Raw genomic sequence first — 19417 nt, 5'->3', positions numbered from 1 at the left:
CATTCAAGTCAAGCAGAGACTAACGGATGAATAAAAGCAGACATACCCATTACAGGAGAAGCATCAGACTATCATTAAAGCAACCCCATGAGGATTCACTGCCATGGTGAAGAATTTTGTTTGAGGTGAATTTACATAGTCAGCTCATAGTGTGTCATTTTAAACCATTCAAAAACACTGCACTGGATTGTGTTCAGTATAGTTATGTTATGTTTTACAGCTCACCTCAGTTTAGTTCAGGTTGGGCGAGTATTAATCCTCAATCCATTTGGCAAATTGTATTAAGTCCAACTGTCAACAGCCATTCCAATGCCTGACAAACATATCAAGTCTATCAATATCTGCAATAATGAGCTTTGACAAGTGTATTTTCTTTGGGGTGTATCCTAAAGTACAAGGAATCTACCATCAACCATCCAACTTAGGAAGCCAAGCGCCTCCTGGGTTCGATCCACATTCAACAGTCCTGGGGCGCTTCCACTGACTAGACCAATCACCTTCTGTTACATGTTAACTGTTCCATGTGTACGCTCGGCCCGGCTCCAGACAGGAGGGCAAAAGGAGAGATGTTGTTGTGGAGAGGAGCAAGGAGCTATCTAATGTCTAACGCTTGAGGGAGAACGGACAGGTGCATGGCAGTGTTCTAAAAACAATGGGAAGTTAGTTATTGGAGTTTAGTCCAATAATTTGGCCTGCTCGTCAATAATACTTGCAGCTGAAATAGTTTTCGTGATTTTTTCTTGGGCACCTGTCAAAGTCTAAAAACCCCCATTCTAAAACATGCTTGTCTGCTCATGTTATCTGTTTTCTGTACGGTTGTCATTCAAAACCCAGAAATTCTTCAGTTTAATCACACTGAATTAGGCTTGCATGCTAAAACCTGCTGTGCATATCATTCTGTACTGATAAGAAAATTGTATGTAACTCTGAAACCAAGTGCATCCAAGTGCAAAAACAGATTGTGCTTTGATTTACGTCACACCACCAAGCACTGATAATAGACAAATGGTTTGCTTAATTTCACATCAGATACACAAAGCCCTATCTAATTGTTTTCCAAAAAACAACCATCATACATCACTATCGGTTCCTACTAGATGCCCATGTCCAGATATTTTCATAGTCAATGCTTTTAGCCACATAAATCCACAAAATCTTATTAGAGTGCTACAGAGTTACCCCAAGTTTAACATTTTCACACTCATTGTCTGTGCCCCATCTGAAGTTGAGGACGTCTAGCCTAAATGGTGAACTTGTGGCCTTGGCCTCTACTGAACTGCATAAGAATTGGCGACACTTTAACACCCACACTTCCTTTGCTGGCGCTACCCACCCCAACCAAACCCAAACCCACTGCCACAGAAAAGTGCCATCACTAACCACACTGGGACTTTATGCTTATCCAAGCACCCAACTCTTACCAACATTCCTGCACTTTCTCCAAACAACCACCGATGATGTGAACTGGAAGCTATAAAAACAACACTTTTATAATCCATTTACAGTAACGAAGGGCATACACATCCTTGAAGCCTTTACACTTTCTAAATAACTGACCGTAGTTTCCTAAGCCATCCACAATGTTGAATACACCCAACCAACCACAGCCTTAACATTGTCTGCAAGCAGAGACACTCATTTTCAAACAATTATTTCAGACATATCCAAACCTGTCTCCTCTCCACTTCTTCAGTTTGGGACAACTGCAGCCAAAGCTCATCCCCTGACACCCATCCCGATATGAACAAAGACTAATATCCTACCTATCCATACAACGAACCAAAATCCCCAAACCAGAATGCACGCTGCCCTTGTGAATTCTTTGGTAGTCAAAGCAAACCAACAGCAGCAGCAAAATAGCGCCTTGACTAGTCACAACACATAAATCTACCAAAGCTCTACAGCCAGCTAATAAATGACCCTTATTTGGACTGTCAACAAAAACTTCTATAAGCCAGAATTGCATGCAGAGAAAGAGTGCAACAGTAACCCCAGTTAGTCAGTTCAAGTTCATTTTTAACAATAAACCAGCTCGCATAGCTAGATCTTGGCCAAATAATCCATATTACTTGGTTAGTGCTAAGTTCTGTGCAGGCCTGTACCTTTGCTACCTGAATGAATGGGGTTTTTATTTCCACAACCAATAGTGCCTGAAAATGACCATCTCCCTTCACTTTTTAGCATAAAAAACACATCAGACAAGTAAAATACTGCTGTTCAGCAGGATGAAACAAAAGTTAATTAAATTTGGTGAATCCAAAATAATTAGATCAAAAGTTTGACAAATCAATTGAGTCTGGACTTTTAAATTTGTGCATGAGCAAAATAAAAGCAAACACACAGCCAAACAATGCTTAAATTACACTTAAAATATTCTAATACAGGTACAAAAATATATTCTTGGGCGATCCAACTTGCCGTAGACGAATTAATGGGGAACGTTTGCAGTCCCTGAATGGCTCTATTTTCTAATATGGCTACTATATCTTACTTGTGTTCTTTGGCTTCATAGGAAAATGACATATATTGATAGAAACATATATTTCCTGGAGGAAAATCCAGGATGAGGTTGTGTGATTGATGTGAGTGTGTCTTCCTACAGTGCGACGTCAGACCACAGTGTCTTAGTTTTCACAACTCAACTACCACACCACTCATCAAGTCAGATGAGAGGATGATAAATTAGCATGCGGTGGACACAGATATCAATCTCACTTGTGGACCCACCATGCTTTGCCCTGGACTGGCATGACCTCGCCTCACCATACCACAAGAATTCAGGGGGAATAACCCTGTTTGGTATCCACTGAGACCTCAGCCATATGTTATGTCTGTTCCTGCCTCCTCCTCTTGTTAGCTACTTCTTTCCCCTTTACTTCTCCCCCCTACCAGCTGAGCAGCTGTGCAGATGTGAACACCTTGTCACAGTTTACGCTTGCACTCCTCAACATTTGTTTTTCTTTGAGTGCTTCAAGCTGAGTAAGGGTCTGGGAGAGATCGGTGCGTATACCCTCCCCCTCGCACTCTCTCAGTTTTTCTGTGACAGCGCCAGTTAAGTAGAATGTGTGAAACAGATGAAGATCAGCAGTCAGTCGACTCATTTGGCTCTTTTCATTTGCAGTGAAAGTCCCTGTGCCCTGACCTTAACTTCTCACATCCAAAGAGTTCAATTGCAGAGTTCTTAATCTTTTAATCTCACTCTCCCCCTCTCTCTATCCTTCTCTCTCTATCAACCCCTTTCTCCTTTTTGTAATTACAGGACATACTTATAGAGATTATGCTCGTGTCATCTGCAGATCAGCAGCATGCTACCGCTGAGTGCTCTGCTGGACAGATGTATGACTGGGACACACGGACAAGCCGGAGGAGCATCGTCAGACTTAGTTAAGTCCATTCTTTAAAGAACATTTATGGTTACTACAACTTTCTCTCGGTTATTGTAACACTGTATTCACCAAACTAAGTGGTGGGAATGCATTGACATCTTTACTATGAACAAGGCACAAATGGTCTGACGATCACCAATAATACTTTATTTGAAGTAAAAACCAAAAGTGACCACATGCAAAATCTGGAAACTTGTCTGCATGGATTTCTCTTCAACCAAAATTTGACTAACCTGGTGGCTTCTTTAAAACATCTATGTCTGCTGTAAAACAATAAAAAAAGAAGTTTTTATTTCTCTCATTTGCTTGATTTCTCACTACCATCGCGCCTTCTCCTCATTCACTCTCTTGCTTGTTTAACCACTTTAGCAATCTCTATCTCTCTCTCAAATAAGCCAACACAGCATATACTGCAAGCCGACACAGATGTCGAAACTGGGTACAGATAATAAACCATGTTAGGACACATCATTTGGTCCATGAACCCTGCGCCTAAAACCATTCTAAAAATTGGCCTTATGTTTTGTTTTGTTTTTTAATACTTAACACATCCCTAGATTGTGGCATTGCGGTATTCAAAAATTGCTGAAGCAGGAATTTTTGCAAAGTCGTTAAGAAATAATCACAAAATCTATCCCTCAACCTCTTTTGGGAATGACAATATTAGATTGTTGTTACTTGCATCTCTGCAAGCATTCATCTTGCAGAGGGAAGCAACAATGGGCTGTTCAAACGCTAACTACAGCAGCTACTCCGCTAAACTGCCCACAAACAGAAGTCTCTTTTCTAAAATAGCTACATAAACACTCAGACATTTCCTGATGGCCAAACAAGTGACCAAGCAAGCCAAGCACTTGGGAAATATCACACTGGTATTCTTCCTGGATATTCAGGCCAATCATTCCTGCTTTAACCGCACTATTTCAGTAGCCCAAGGGACTGAGGGGAGACTAGCTTTTACATGACTAACACTTCACCAATAATGGAGGGAGAAAAAAAAGTCTGCTCGTCACCTGGTTTCCACTTCTGTTTCCACAGCTAGGGTTCAGAGTTCAAGAGAAAATAAATGCTTTTGCTGACAAAGTTATGTGGGAAGAACATCCCACACATCCCAACACCATTCACTTAAACCTACAGACTCATAAGGATAATGGCTCGGCCACTTGTCGAATATTAGTTTTGCTCTCAGGAGGAGACGCCTGTCCAGCATCACATTCTGCTGCCTCAGGACGGGTAAAGACTCGCACTCCCCTGGAAGCTCTGGTTTCTGACACACCACTGATTACAAATGTCGGGCAAAAAAAGCACCACCAGCTCATAAATCACCTCCTATAATATGCAGAACATCTCACTCCAAGCAACCATCTGATTTTATACTTTTCATCCCTGCCTCTAAAGGGCAGTTGACTTAGGGATTTTACTCGCTCTATTAGCCTCGAATCACATGGTTGCAACAAAGCACTTTTGAGATCAGTGGCCATAGGGGCCACATCCATGGCTTTCAGTATGTGTACGTGGACCAACACGTGACTGTGCTTACACTACCAAGAAACTGAACCGTATATAAACAAGGGGCAGGCTTCTGCCATGTGAGACTGAGCTGAATAGTGAAAGTGGCACAAAGGCTGGTTTAGACTAATTGTGCCACATCCCCCCCACCCCCTCTCTGATGCCTTCTGGGTCTCTCTCTCTCTCTCTCTCTCTCTCTCTCTCTCATTTTACTGATGCTTAAAGAATTGGTTCAACAAATTTACACAAAGCATATTTTCTCGCTCACCCTTACTTGTGTCTGGCCATGGAGATTTTTGTTTTTTGACCAGTTTTTGAAATATCTAAAACCTCTAAAACCTCCACTGCTAACCAAATACAATGGAGAATAGAGCCGAAACACTGAACTGTGTTCAGACAAGATGCAAAGTTGATTTTAAAAGTGCTGTGATTGCATGTAATGCACAGTCATGAGTTTCCCCAGGGTGGCACAGATTGTGGAGAAGAGGTGCTTATTAAGCTTCCTAACTTAAATTCATGTATGTATGGGAGGAAAAAGGAAGAGAGACTCAGTTCTCATGGTGGAAAACAGTCAAACGAAGCGGGGCACCTGGTGAGTTCTGAGATCAGGGGAAATTCACTTCACCTTCCATCTGAGCACACCATTTGAACAGCAACATCAGTAAACAACTAGTACCTAAGAAATGTATTGACAGTATGTTCTGCATTAACCAGCCATTGAAACTGTTGGTTTTGATTGTAGACATGTTGAGAACCTTTTTTGTATTTCCTCTTCTACTATGTACCCTTATATTCTCTTTTTTTCCCTGTGTCACTCACAAAGAGGACAGCTCTGAACAGGACAGGCTGTTTGAACCCCCCAAAAGCTCCTGATTTTCCCGATTAAAGCCTTCCACAAAACCAACCCATCCCCAGATCATCCCTGACATAACGAATCACCAAACACAATTAATCCCCCACAGAAGCACTGCACTCCACTACAACCACCCCTGTTTTCCCTACCACCCAAACTTCTTTTTTTTATCTAAGCCTATTCATATCCAGACATAAGAAAAAGAGGCACAGCAGCTCTGCCAGGGACCCTGTCACTGTCAATTGCCACAAACGGACATCACCCAGCAGCGGCGGCTTACTTCAAACACCAGCGTCTCATTAGTAGGTCCAGCAGCATACAGGCTCTCCGGCTTGTTGAAAGAGCGCTGGTAGTCGAACACGGCCCCACCGAAGTGGAACTTCCCCGGCCAGTCCACAGTCCAGTCCCCGGTCAGGTAGTACTTCCTCTTCAGGGAGCGGACAGCCAGGTAGCTGGTGGAGACCTCCATTTCCTGAACGCGAATGCTGCGTGCCCCAGCTGGGACCGTTACCATGGAGTAATACTCTGAGGAACAAAGGAGGAGAAAGGAAAGTCAATGCCGAATCAAGCTCAGATATTTGTTTAATGCTGTTTTCTAATTCTTATGACATGTTTCATCACACAATCCTGTCACCCATGCACGCACAAACCTTTATCCCTGCTTTACCTCATTATGCACTCTGGTCTAGAAGTGAATCAGTCTGTTACGAAGTGGGATTAGATGCATGTGGGTGTGTGTGGTTTTTCTCTTTTTCTTTGCCCGCCTATGTGTCTCTTTGTCTTGCAGAATAACAACATTTATGCCAACATACAGACACACTCTACAAACAAAGACAAGCTTACCGTTAGCCCTGTGTTGAAGGGTGTACTGGCCCTTGAAGAACTTGCAAGTGGAGTTGTCTCCCTTACAGACTCCGCAGGCATCCAGAGAGGCCTTGGAGCCCAGAATCTGGTCACAGCCTACTGCCTGCACACACACAAAAACACACATGCCATTAGTGTGGATGGAGCTAGAATTAAGAGGATGTCAGTGTAAATAATCTTTACTACCAACTCTATTCCAAAAGTCCTCATTTGAACATGAACGTACAGAGATAACTTTAACTCCTTCTTTGTTGACATCAGTGTTTCACATTACTACCACACCTGATCCATGGTGGGGTTATGCAGAATTACTCTTAAGATTAGATGAACGGTAGGGGAAGACGAATATGCAATAAAACAGAAACATTAGCGCTTTGTTCGGTTGTAGAAAATACAGAAAAACAGACAAAATATTGGAAGAAATATGAAAGTAAGAGAGATTTAGAAAGATCTCTCATTCCCTTCATTAAGCCAGGTTTTTAACACCTGGTTGCACTTGTAGCGTTCGCTGTAGCCTTTAATATGCTGAGCTAGATCCACGCTGGGACCAATGGGAGCCATTTTCATTCCCAGGAAAAAAAAGACTTTGGCCCCTTTGCTTATGCCTTTGTGCATCCTACAAGCAATTAGATGACATACTGGCAAGAAGTACACCTTAAAGGACTGCAAGTATGGCAAGCAACATGCCTCCGTCCGAACTAGGTTTTAGACACATCCCCAGTTTAAACCAATTATCTAATCTCTTATTTGAAAGTGAAACCTAAAGTGAACGCACACAGGATAAAAAGGACCAGTATCCGGAAAGATCCAATAGTATACAAGTTTATGGATCTGTATCCAAATCTGTATATCTGTATATTATATTACATCATACCATATAATATAAAATAAAATCCAGTCTGTCATCTTCTGCATACGGACACCATCTGTCCATTTACAAACGTATGACCGCCTTAGATATTACTGTATTTCTGTGCATCATTTGTAATAACACTTTGCATTAAATAGGTAAAATAGGTAGCGTAGGTCAAGAAATTAGCTCTATTTCAAATTCAAAATCAAAAACCATTGATTCTGGCACTAACTAATTATCTGTAACTCTCCTGCAACTTTGTTAGAAAAAGCTTTTCCAAAAATGACCTCATGTAACAATTTTCTCCCATTAACCCTAGAATAATTCAATTTTCTGTGGAGCACTGTGAATCCACTCAGACAATGTACCTCACAAACTCCATCGATGCAGACATCTCCTTTGTGGTCAGAGCAGGAGGTGCCGTCTTTGACCTTGCTGGACATGGCGAAGAAGAAGTCAAAGTCTTCTGCAATGCAGTACAGCTTACAGATGTCTTCATCTGCACACAGAACATACAAATATACAGTAAGACTGGTATCATTAAAAAAAGGAAAGCCTAAGTAAAAGTGTAAATTGTTTGGGGGCCATATTCCCCAAAGTTCTTCTATGATCTGGTAACTTTAAAGTTACTGTGGCTACTGTACTGCAACCAGTTATAACATACAGTATGTCTCCTGCTGGGACAGAGTTGGAACAGACAGGAACTGACTGTGAATGCACCCAGGGGTATTCATGTGGGGCTATGGGTTTATTTTGTAGTTCAGATCAGTTATCACAGACAAGTCTCTACAGCCGTCTTTGATTAAAATAAATGACGGTGAAGGTGACTTGGCTCAAGGTCCCAGAAGGCAGTTCAGAATCTGTTCCTCTCTACATCACCTCCCATTCATCAACAGCTTAAACAGGCCTGGGACGCCGGCCAAACACACTGCTCTCCTTCATTGCACTCTCTCTCTCCCTCACTCTGTGTAACAAAGCTGGCCCGTAGGCTTCCTTTTTAAATCCATCCCCACTGTGTCAAAGGGTGCAGGTGGCTACATGTCTCCCATGCACATTACACAGAGTGATCGTTTCCTCCAGCTTTTTTGGCCCTAATCATTGTGGCAGTAAATAGAGGTTGGTATTACAGAAACACTTTATAAAAGAGGTTTGGACCAGCGGAGGACGGCGGGGTGTAGAATGTAAAATATCTACAGAATTAAGACACGAAAAAGCTTGCCCTGTGCAATCTGCAATTCTCTGTGTATTTAGCAGCGCTGTGTGCTTTGAACAATGAGATTTCTTTTCTCGTGCATTCTGTGCCAAGAATAAAGTAAATCATGGGATGCTTTCATAATCCTTGAAAGGTGTATTTTTAAGGTAGAGAATCTCTTTGTTTACAATAAAAGATACAATACATTCTTTAACTCTCAAAAACGGATGCAAGAAAAAATACTATAACAGCCTCAGAGCAAATTACACATCAAACATAAATGAACTACAGGACTGAACAGACTTGTTGGGTCTTATATCAACTGACCAACCTTACCATCCACTTTGGTGTAGGGCTTCCACTTATAATACCAGCCCCTGAAGGGCTTGCTGTTGTATTCAGCGCACTGCTGGGCCCTGAAGTCCACAGCGTTAAGAGGGCATGGCCGAGTGTTGCACAGCTGGTTGAGACGGCTGGAGCCTGAGCAAAATTTACCATTGTTCTGTGGCCTGGGTGGAAGACAAGACAAGACAGGGAAGAAGAAGAGAGGCAGAGAAAAATCTGTTACGGATCTGAAATACCCTGCCTGTTTTATTACCACACTTTTATTCAAGTAACAATCCAAGCCAATTAAAAAGCCCCTTAATGTAAGACTACTACACAGACAAAACAAAGCCAGCCAATGCATGTGGGACTGTGCAGAACTGTGCTTGTGCCTGTACTCATTGCTACATACATTTCATATAGATATCAAGATATATGTGTATGCATAAAGATACCCCGTGGAGGTATTCAAGTCAAGTCAAGTTTTAAATTAAAATGTTATTTATATAACCCAAAATCCCAATATGCCTCAGGGGGCTTCGCAATATGCAGAACATTCAACACCCTGTGACCTTAAACTCAATTTGGGTAAGGAAAAAACATGTTAACTGGGGAGAAAATGTAAGAAAATCCCATTATATAGACATTTTGATGAAGCAATTTCTGATACATTAAGATTATAAAATATATGGTAAATATCAGGTATGTACCAATAGTACAGCTATGGAAACATGTTTTTACGTGTGGGTCTCCATTTAATGTGTATCAGGCAAAAGCTTGGGCAACACTGCTGCCACTTTCACATCATCCCAATGATCATCAATTGGTGGCAGCAACACACAAAGACAGTAAAGAGGAAGACCTCAAGCTAGTAAACACAGATGTAAACATGGGCTCAGTTCCAATGTCCCCCCCTAAGTCCTGGACACTGAACCCTCGCAGACTTTGAAGCAATTTCATGCTGTGCATGAGTGTCTGAGTGCAGGAGGGTGTAATAGCTCCAAACCCAGTCTCAGCAATGCCAGCGCACTTTGTGGTATTTTCAGACTGTATGTAGTTCAGTTAACTGGAGTGTTTGTTGTTTACTCCTTGTCTATAAGTAAAACAGTTGTTGGACGTATGTTGAACCAAATCTAAACATTTGATAATGTGTTCATAATTAAAAGGAAATATCATCTTGCCAAATCCCTTTATGTATAGTTTCCTTTTTGATGTGCACTGCAGCTTTGCAGACTGATGTAACGTCTGTATAAAGGGTTCATAAAGCCAACCTTAATCACTTGCCGAAGCAATATTTAAAACAATTGCTAATGTTTCATGGGGAGAAAGGGGCATTTAACATGTTTGTGAGACCTCAAGGATGCACACAATTCGTTTTGGTGAGAAACACAGAATGTAAACTTGACTTTTGTCTATTTATAAGAAAACTAAACAGGGCAGCTGTAAGGCTTCACAACTCCGCTTTGCACACCAGCATCTCGCAGTCAGTGTGACTGATGAGCCAAGGCAAAGTCTGTTAGAGCATAATAAAATCCAAGATATTATCCTTTAAGGCATCCAAAACAAAAGTGCGACCTCAATTCATCAAAATGACACCCTAGTATCTGTCAGTACAGCGTTAGCCCCAATCCAAGTGTAAATTAGACTTTAAAGTTTTGGAGCAACAGGATTAAAGTTTGTGTTAAAGTATAGGACTGTAAAAGAGAAGTCTGCATGCCATGTCAGATGTTTCCACAGCATTCCAAATCAACACTTCTTTAACCACACGGGAATAGCAAGTACAGAACATAAACAGGTAATGGAGCTTTAATATGCCATTAAAATTATAAAAGCAATTACCACTTAGAAGAAGACAAGCAGAGTCTTGACATTCGGTGGACATAAGGGTGCCATGTCTGATTTCCCAGGCTTTCTAAACTCATGCCAGGCATTCCAATTCAACCACCAGCAGAGAAAATTGGGTTTAGCTATTTACAAAAGTGGCCTGCAAACTCACAGACACACACATGGACTGGGGAACCATGCTGATCAAACATGTCTAATAAAAACAATTCACTAAGTGTTACAATGTAATGAAATGCTTTGGAAAAGGAACTAAAAAAGCGCTTAACAGAAACAGTAAACACCAGGAGAACACAACTAGAGGCGTATTTCTTTAGAATTTCTTTCACCAATGCAACAGTACTGAAAATGTCTGCACGAAATGAATGTCAGCAACAATAAGAAGCAAAAATTCATGTTGCTTCACAGCATTTTTCTTGAACTCCAATCGTTGATCCCCACCATTCAGACCTGGACTCAATCAAACAGTGACTTAGCTGCCAAGAATGATGGAACTCCATTCAAGGTGTGTGTGTGTGTGTGTGTGTGTGTGTGTGTGTGTGTGTGTGTACATCTGCTCAGTGCCGATCTAGCTTCCCTTGGTGGGGGGGGGTTTGGCCCAGGTTTTCATAGGCCTGATCCTATTAAGACTTAGTGGCAGACAAATGCAGCACATATGGCAATGTGCTTACAGCAGGCCAGTGGGGGACTTCACCATATACCGTGTATCAGTCAAAGTCTTTTGATCAAAGCTGAGCATTAAAAAGGGACAGTTTGCCTGAGAAGGGTGTTGAATGCATTTTAATGGATTATGGACAGTCAGGCTCTAAGTTCCACAACGCCCCTGGTTCCTCTTCCTCTTCTCTTCATTGTCTCCTCTGCTCTCCCTAAATCACCCCATATCATTGCAACTATAAATCTACTTCCAACTAGACAGAAACCAGATATGACAAGTTTTCAGTTTGTGTCTGACTCATTCCTCTTCTGCCTCTACACCCCAACTCCAACACAGCCCTCAGGACCCTTAAGGATGCTTAAATGTCCCAGGAGCCCGGTAAATCTGCCCAGCAACAGAAGCTGAGACTTTACTCCTGTAGGTCAGAGGTCATTATGTCTAGTCTTGTCTTCTTCTAGTCACCTGCTCCCTCCCTGCCCCTCTCACGACTTCCCACATAGATCCACATCCTGTCGCTCTGCTACGAGCCTAACCCCTGTAAAACACTCTAACAAGTCTGCCGGGAGAGACTGCACCAAACAAGGTCCTATCTAAGCATCATCGCCCCCTCATCATACACCCCCCCCATTCCCTTTAAATCGAGTGTGTGACAAAATGTGCTCCCTACAAAACCAGGTCATGATCGTGAACCTAATCTCCTAGGCTTGTTGGTGAGGATTAGGTTGACTGCGTTTGATCTGGCAGGTGGTCTACAGGGAATGGAGGGAGGCGGAGGGAGGGAGGGAAGGAAAGGGAGAAGATTCATTTTCCGTCTTGGAGCAACTCCTAGAAGGGAAGGCTTTAATCGGCTCATCCCATAGAACTCTTTTACAAGACTGAGCAAAAGATACATGCTGGCCTCATAAAATGGATGAGTTTGTGCAGAATCAAATGAAGTTTTTAAGACTACTCCTGCCGAGTGAAGAGTTTGTAGTTTGTAGCAGGCTAGAGGTGAAAATGTACAAGTCATATCTATAAAGTCAACTTTACAAAACTTTACAAAGGTAAACTTTTTACTCAGATTTTATTCATATGGTGGTATGTTCTTTATACAATGACAGCTTTCCTAAAATCTGATATTTTTCACAACATACTGTACCCTATTGCGCACAGTATCAAACTATATAGCAGTATATTGAATGGTAAAGCTTGCATCATGATACACATGGTATCACCAGATTCTTACACACAGCCCCATTGACCAGTGTCGGTGATCTTTGAGGAGGACAGCCCAGACTGTCCAGACAGTTCAGTTTGGGGGTGAAGATGACATTAGAGACACGCAGCATGATTCAGGCTAATCCTTCTTGTTCTGCTCAGATTAAGAGCAGAGGAGACCTGCCAAAATAATCGCAGAGATTACTGGGGGCAAACACACTTTGAATGTCAGGGACCGAAACGTGACTCAGGGGTATGTGCTGCAGTTGGGATAAGGTCTGAGTTTGTTTGGGTGGCTGAATTATTTTAGTGGAGGTGTGTGTTGTGGTGGTGGGGGAGGTAAAGAGATGCCATATTAAGACAAACATCGGTTGTTTTAACATGAGAGCTCTAAGGGATCCGACAGTTAGTTGGCCCATTGTTTGTAATTTGATAATGGTTTCATAACTTGGCAATACTGGAAAATGTTTAACCCTCACCATCTTTCCATCCCCTCTCTGTCCCACTGACCCCATAATTCCCAGTTTAGCAGCATCAACCCAATTTTCAGCGGCTACTCCCACAAAGCACTATTTAGTGCCACAGGAATGATAAATGAACTTGACAGCTAACCTGGTTTAAAGGGCTCTGTGGTCCTTTATGGTCTGCCAGTCATGGTGTATAATGTGTATCATATGAGGGCCGGTCTGCCTCTGAAAACGTTTTGGTCTTTGATCCCGTACAGGGATTAGGAGACAAGTTGCCTGTGACGGACCGACCAGCCACATCAGTGTCTGCTCAACTGTTAAGTAAGTAGTGATGAAACCAGTGGAGTAAAGAAGATGATATACAGCAGTAGACATGTTTTAATATCTCAACAGACGCTTTAATGGAGGGATGTGATGGGGGAAAAAATTATATATTTTCACAGCTACAAACTTGTGTTTAAACATTTGAAACAGCTGAGATACTGAAACAATTGAAGTCATAGTTGAGGTGGCAGTAAATATACAATTTGTTGGGGTGAAAGTGTTGAAAGGAGTTGGAGATTTAGTTGAAGATCAATTACTGAAAGGAGCTGAAATCGTCAAAGTGTGGGTGATAAATTGACCAGGAAGTGTCACTTGAAGGCAAAGTCTGGACAGTTCAAGTGTGTAAACTGAAAGAAAGTAAGTTCTGTATCAACAATTGGAAGTAGTGGATCTGGAAGCTGTGAGAGGTAGAAGGAAGGTTTTTCTTTCTTTTTTTAAAGATGAAGACCTGAGCCTTGAAAGGGTTTGAAGTATCACCTGAAGTGTAATCACTGTCAGTTGAGGAGTTAGAAATAAGTAAGCACTGACATTTTGATTAAACTCTAATTTCTTGAGGCTGAGGCTAAACTGCATTATATTGTTCAGGTGCACCTGTTATTTTGTCCTAAAGTGACTCAGTGTAGGCTCTTACTGTTTTTGACTGACAACCATGGAAATGTTGCTGTGTAAATGACTATGTGAGATGAAATGACAATCCTATGCAGTCATTTTGATATTCAAGTCAAGTATGCAGATGCAGCAGTAATTATGAGCGCAACTGTGTCCCTGGTATCCTTGCCATGCATCGAACGGGCTCTTAAACACACAGAATCACACACGTCTGTGCGATGACATGTAGGATTGGATGTGACATGCCACTATGATCTAACCTGCTATGACTAATTCCTGAATGATGGCAATCATTAACAGAACAAACAGCAGATTCTTTGTGATGAAGTCTGAGATCTGTCCACCAATCAAGGTGGTGCAGTGGCCTTGGATGTTAGCCATTAGTCATGATCCTGTTGGAAACTTACTGTGCTATGAGTATCTGGTTATATTGTATGTGACAATGTATGTGCAAGTTCTATATGGTAAGGCTGCTCCCTTTAATTGTTGTAGAGCCACAGTTTGATCCCATTAAGTGAAACACTGGTCATCAAACAGCATGAAATATGCTAAACATTAACTTAACAGACATATCGCAAAATCTAGAAATTGATTTTTTTAAATATATATATATATTAATTATCATAATTATATTATTTTTAATTATAATATGAGGAAATTGCTAGTATTAACACAACCTACAAGGACAAGCATTTAAACCCTTAACAACAACAAAAGTTATTCCAGCATTACATGAAATTAGAAATTAAGCTGCATTTCTACCCAAAGAACCCAGACATTTTAGTCCCTGGAACTACTTTTGAAGGTACTAAAAGGTTCAAAGGTTAGGTAAATTAGTCAGCTGACATATGATAAAGTGACGGCTCCTTTAACACGTCATTTTTGCATACGACTACACAACAACAATGGCGCCATATAAAGCGACAGGCCTAATTATTGACAGTCCTTTGTCACTCCATGTTGACGTGTCAAAGCACAATGAATAATAAACAAACTGGTATGCAGCAACAGATGTTTAAAAATGGGGGCTGACATAAAATGCTGCCAGTACCCGACCAATCAAAAATGTTCAGCGCTGCAGGCCCCACCCCCAAAGTTCCTTTACATATGGAATGTACTATCCCCTGAGCAGAGACTTTTTGAGGGGTAAAATGTCCCCAGAACTTAACTTAAACCCTGAGCCCTGCGGTGGAAACACACTGAGTTCCTCCAAAGGTTTCTAGTCCCTGGGGAAAGTTCCTGCGGTGGAACAATCCTTTAATGTCGATGTCTAACAAGACGTCTGTAAGACTTCAGTGTATGGATTAGACATACTACACGGTGAAGGCAGAAGAGAAGCTGAAATGGCATGAATGATTAGGATATCAGTCCTTTCTCTGAATATCCCATTGCAGACATCCCTCTTGTCCTGTATTAAATTTAAAGGGTTAGTGCTGTGGGGGCTGGCTAACTAACTGCAGGTCGAGACGATCAATTAACTGATCGCGCCACTGTGACAGAACAACAATAAATCGAGTAATCTATTGTATGGAAGTGAAACAAATGCTTAAAATCATCTAATAAATCTCCCAAGTGTTCTGGGGAGTAACAATGAGGGATTGTACATCTGTTATGAAACAACATTAAAACTGAGGGTCTCTCACGTTCCTGTAATGACATGCACAGAGCCCTTTGCTAACAAAGAGATATGCACTGTGGGATCTGGGTCTGCAGAATTATGTAGAATTATGTTTGTGTGAGTGAGCAGCAATAGGGGACGTTTGCTGACTGTCTTGGCAGCTTGCAGAGAAAAGAGCATGCTATTAGGAGGTTTTCCTCGTCTGGAGCATGGGGAGAGATAGTCTGTCTGTCTGGACTGTCAGCCTGACTGATGAGAGCCGTTATCAGGCGCATGTGTGTGTGTCTGTGTGTGTGTGTAGAGTATGTGTGTGCATGTCTGCGCTGACAGCTACCTGGCAGACAGCACTTTCAGGTGTTCAGAAAGGAAGGATTTTGAGACATGCAGCATTCAAGAATTGCTTTCTGGCCCAAACTGCAACTCAGGTTTTCATTGTGGAAGCAGCCGCATGACAAGATGAATCACTTTGTCATCTGTTTGGCAGGTTATTAGCATTAAAAGGGAGCTTATGAATTCAATTAATAGGAGATTATGTGAGCGTGTGCATACCTTGGGCTGGTGCAGGAGCGCTCCCTGTACATGACCCCTCCTCCACAAGTTCTGGAGCAGTCAGACCACTGAGACCAGGATGACCACTGGCCATGGACCGCCCTGGGACCATGCTCCCCATATTTGACGCACTGACCCCTCCGACACCACTGGAGCAAGGAGAGAGGTGAGAGAAATGAAAGAAGAGAAAAAGACGCACAGAAATAGCTTTCTTATCAGTACTTGAGTGTTGGCCCGGGCTTATTGCCTGAGTTTCCTGGCTTGGACAAATGCCCAGCACCACACCTGGACACCCAGACTCTCACACACACATATACACATGCACATGCCCGAGCCAATCCAAGCCAAGCCCTGCACTCACCCACACATCACCACCTCTCTCTCTTACTAATATCATATTTCGATATGTGAAAAAGTTCGACCGTTCCCGTCCAGCTGGGAGAACTGACAATAAAATAAAAGAATCTAGCATGAGCTGTCAACTCTGTCTTTTCACATTGGAAGGATTTACTTTGGTTCAGGAAAGTATGAATACTTCAGCTTAAAGGATGGTTTATTACAACTTGGCTCTTGTATTTGTGGACATTATTTCTATCAATTAGTATAACATTTTACTCAAGGGAGTAATTCATTTCCATGTGGAAACACATTCACTACAACAAAGCCTGATGCAGCAAGAAATTAGCAGTCAGATGTTCAGACAGGCTGTAAACACCCAACAGTTTATCTGAACCACTCAAAATGTCAGTGATAATCTCTCATTACTCAGGAAAAGTACTCACAGCTACAACAAGCACATCAGATCAAAGTTAAATCAGGAAGTCAGTGTGTAAACTGCTATGTGTTCAACTGACAGTTCTCTCTTTAATAAGTCAGACTAACTGGGGATTTGTTAAAAGGAATAGTTAAATATTTGGGGAAATAAGCTTATTCTTTTTCTTGCCAAGCGTTAGATAGATTGAGAAGATTAATACTGTACTGTAAATATGAAGCCACCACCTGCAGCCAATTAGCTTAGCTTAGCACGAAGACTGGAAACAAGGGGAAAGAGCTAACTTGGCTTTTTCCAAAGGTAACAAAATTCACCTTTAGAGGTCACAAATAAAGCTTACAAAAAACAAAGTTTAAAGACAACACGATGTGATTATTTCTAGTAATTTCTTACACTTTGGCTTCCTGTGATCTTGTCATCACCATGAGCAGCATTTCCATACAGACATGAGAATAGAATCAATCTTTTCATCTAGCTTTCAGCCAGAAAGTGACCTGATGTCAGCCTTCCATTTAGTGATATCACACCAGTAATTCCCACATCTCAGCAATTAACTTGTTGAGCACAATGTTATTATAACAAATAGGAAAAAACCCAGGTTGTAATAAATCATATTAATAATAATCATAATAAGTATCATTTTTGGATCCCTTTTTTACACCTAATTATCAGTCTTGAATTTGATGCTCATTCATATGCAAAAACATACCCATATTGTGCATCCAAATGAGACACCGTTAGGCACATTTTGTCCATTTATCACTGATTAGAAATGTATGCATGGTGTCTAATTAATATGTCAGTCAAGTAAAATTGTCAGGCAGCAGGCTCAGTGACTGGCTGCTGCGTGAACAAGGCATTTCCTCACCATGTCAGGACCACAGCTGGTGCCTTCTGCAGCAGGCATGAACTTGGTCTCACACCGGTGCCCTGTGCGATGACACCACAGCGACTTGCAGATGTCCTGTCAAACAAATCAAACAAACACACACAGGATGAGGTGTCTATCGCATACAGTGTTTTTTTTGTATGACTATAAACTAATGGACCTTTGGCTTCATCTTCCTCCCCCTCTTCCCTCTTCCTTGACCCGACAGCACCTGCTTCTTGCCAGGACCACCATCACGCCGGTCTATCAGCCCCCACCGCCACGACAACCGGGGATAAACCTCTCCACAAAGCCTCGGTGTCAAATCTAATCACTGTACTTCTTTAATGAAACGGGCTATAACTGTATGTGTCATCTGACCCAACAATACAGAGACAGTGCAAGCGAGTGAGCACAGAGGGAGAGCCGGGGTCGAAAGAGAGGCGGCAGAGTCTGGCAACCCGCCATTCTGCAACTGGCAACAAGAGAGAAAGCAGACAGGAGGCAGGGTAAGAGCAGAAGAGGGTTCTCCGGTGTGTGTGTGTGTGTGTGTGTGTGTGTGTGTGTGTGTGTGTGTGTGTGTGTGTGTGTGTGTGTTTGAGTCTTTGTCCTTCTGTGATGCCGAGCAGGTGGTTGACAGCCATACCGGCATGCTGAAAATCATTCCATATGAGCCCATCAGGGACAAAGAAAACAGGGGGTAAAGTGTGAAAGGCAGCCCCAAATCCACTGTTAATCAGCGTGTAGGTTAATTTACCACCCACCGACTTGCACGCATGTCTAAGAAATGCAGATGTAGTATTTGATCTTCTGTTAGGGAAACTTAGCGGGGACTTAGAGAAGTCATGAATACCCAAGGCGATGTCATGTGTGCTAATCCGTCATATATACGATTTGGCAAAGTCGATTTCCCAGCAATTACAGCCCTGGAGAGGAAAACCTGTAGTATTTTAAACAGCATTTACATTTGAATCAACATCACTGAATGCTCCTAACATAAAGGCTTATACCAAGACCACAAGGCTTAGAGGGGGAACACGGGGGGGGATGCTGGGCATTCCCATTCAAATGATGGAATGCATGTTAATGGAGGGTCAAATGTGGGGGGTTTGAGGCTGTTGTGCAAAGATCATGCTAATTAATAAAGTGCCAATTTAGCACTGCATCATTAGCGCTGTAAAGCAGACAATTGCAGCCCCTATACGATCTGGGCCCTCCATCTCATTACTGGAGGCTTATCTAGTGAGTCTTGGTTTAGGCAGAGGGACACAGGAAAAATACTTGATTTAGGATTGTTGGGGTTCATTTAAAACCAGGACTATTTAACTGCTAGAGATTTGGTTCTTTGTTACTGCACAACAAAGGTTTAGTTTAAAGGTCCATTGTGTAACATTTAGGAGGATCAATTGGCAGAAATGGAATATAATATTCATAGGCATGTTTTCATCAGTGTATAATCACCTGAAATAAGAATTGTGTTTTCGATACCTTAGAATAAGACATTTTTATCTACAGAGGATGCTCCTTTTCTACGG

The 19417-nt window shown here is 41.9% G+C and overlaps 1 protein-coding gene across 2 annotated transcripts in view; it reads right to left on the bottom strand.

Annotated features, from left to right (window-relative positions):
- Nucleotides 1-19417, bottom strand: part of adamts18 (ADAM metallopeptidase with thrombospondin type 1 motif, 18) — a 58715-nt gene that overhangs the window by 15480 nt on the left and 23818 nt on the right. For both annotated transcript variants that reach the window (XM_051380113.1, XM_051380114.1), the window contains 6 exons: nt 17883-17978; nt 16243-16391; nt 8994-9166; nt 7834-7964; nt 6592-6715; nt 6029-6273 (listed from right to left, as the gene is read on the bottom strand). In XM_051380113.1, the coding sequence (XP_051236073.1) occupies nt 6029-6273; nt 6592-6715; nt 7834-7964; nt 8994-9166; nt 16243-16391; nt 17883-17978 (918 nt within the window). The remainder of the gene's footprint in view (nt 1-6028; nt 6274-6591; nt 6716-7833; nt 7965-8993; nt 9167-16242; nt 16392-17882; nt 17979-19417) is intronic.

The sequence above is a fragment of the Dicentrarchus labrax genome, unplaced genomic scaffold (assembly GCF_905237075.1).
Source record: "Dicentrarchus labrax unplaced genomic scaffold, dlabrax2021, whole genome shotgun sequence".
NCBI lineage: Eukaryota > Metazoa > Chordata > Actinopteri > Moronidae > Dicentrarchus > Dicentrarchus labrax.
The sequence above is the reverse complement of the archived record's forward strand: the minus strand, read 5'-3'. Positions and strand labels throughout refer to the sequence as shown.